Genomic DNA, 1,510 nt, shown 5'->3' with positions numbered 1-1,510 from the left:
ACACACTGCCTTGCTCCCATGCAGGGTATCACCCAGCTGCAGCAGCATCGCTCTCTCAGAACCACAGACGCAGAACCTGAGAGCCCAAAACACCTCTGAAGTTCAGTGTTCCACCACTGCTGTTGGCAGATGCTCTCACAGATACACAGCAGCTGCTGCCTCACAGCTGTCCCTGCACAGAACAAGCACTAACAGTACTGGGGACCTGAGCAGATCAACCACATCATCTCACCAGTTAGCAAAGCTCAGAACTTCACTGCTGTTACTTCCTTTGCCTTGCAATGAATTAATCGTGGGCTTCTAAAAGAGAATGTGGCAAAAAATCTCCATCTGCTAAGCAATAGTATCGGTTCTTAACTGAAACCAGTCACAGCACTTTCTTCTTGAATTCTGTTAATTTGCATATTCTTTCTTGAACAAATAATGCACTGCAGCTCAGACATAAGAATGCTCTTATCTCTTACCTAAGGGGCTAGAAAGTAGACTTGGACTTTGCAGTAATTTTATACATAGTTACTATGCGTAAAGAAAAAAAGCCATTCTAGAACTCAAATATTATCCTTTGGCCTGCAGGTTTTATAGGTGTAAATGCAGATCCCTGTTCAGATGAGCCTTGTGCTAAGAAATCCTTCACACGTGTTTCTCAACTAAACCACAATCACATTCCAATCAAGCGTGCAAAAATCTGTATGCACAAATCAGAGGTGACCTTATCACCCTCTACAACTACCTGACAGGAGGTTGGAGTCAGGTGGGGGTTGGTCTCTTCTCCCATGTAACTACCAGGAGGACAAGAGGGCACAGACTCAAGCTCTGCCAGGGAAGGTTTAGGTTGGATATTAGGAAGAGATTTTTTACAGAGAGAGTGATGAGGTATTAAGAATGTGCTTCCCAGGGAGGTGGTGGATTCACCATCCCTGGAGGTTTTCAAGCTGAGACTGGATGTAGCACTTAGTGCCATGGTCTAGTGACCACGGTAGGGTTGGACTGGATGATCCCTGAGTTCTCTTCCAACCAGATTGATTCTATGATTCTGAATAACACTACTGAAACTCCCAATTTTGAGCCTTCTAATGGAACACCCGATGTAATTTTTTTATCTGATGTCCAGAACAACTAAGAATTAACATAACAAAAAGGAAACGTGCTTAGCGGTCTCATTCACATAAAACCAAACAAGTGACAGCAAGACTCAAAACCAACATTTACGAGACAGCGAATCGCTTTGCTGACACTACTAAAATACGAAGCTATAGTATCATTCCCCAAAAATAGAAATACAACGCAAATCGCCACGCATTTCGAGATGGAAACCAGTAACTGGTGGAAACCAGTTCAGCTTTAGCTGTTTATTTCCGACAACGAACCCCGCGAGCACCAGTTTGACTGAACTCCCCCGCAAACACAGAACCTCCCTCCGCCACACAGATGTGGAACTCAACACCACGACCGACAAGTCGCCTCAGGGAACGCGCCGCGAGGCCGAGCTCAGTCCCGACCCCGTGAGGCG

General features: G+C 45.4%; 1 protein-coding gene across 1 annotated transcript in view; it reads right to left on the bottom strand.

Annotated features, from left to right (window-relative positions):
* Window positions 1-733, bottom strand: part of MAT2B (methionine adenosyltransferase II, beta) — a gene marked incomplete at its 5' end in the record, with an annotated part of 9,515 nt that extends 8,782 nt beyond the window's left edge. Inside the window, one exon of the mRNA XM_009070500.1 lies at window positions 718-733. Within this exon, the coding sequence (XP_009068748.1) occupies window positions 718-733 (16 nt within the window). The remainder of the gene's footprint in view (window positions 1-717) is intronic.
* Window positions 734-1,510: the final 777 nt, after the last annotated feature.

This window comes from Acanthisitta chloris, unplaced genomic scaffold (genome assembly GCF_000695815.1).
Source record: "Acanthisitta chloris isolate BGI_N310 unplaced genomic scaffold, ASM69581v1 scaffold8412, whole genome shotgun sequence".
Lineage (NCBI taxonomy): Eukaryota > Metazoa > Chordata > Aves > Passeriformes > Acanthisittidae > Acanthisitta > Acanthisitta chloris.
Note: the sequence above shows the minus strand (reverse complement) of the source record. Positions and strands in the feature narration are given on the sequence as shown.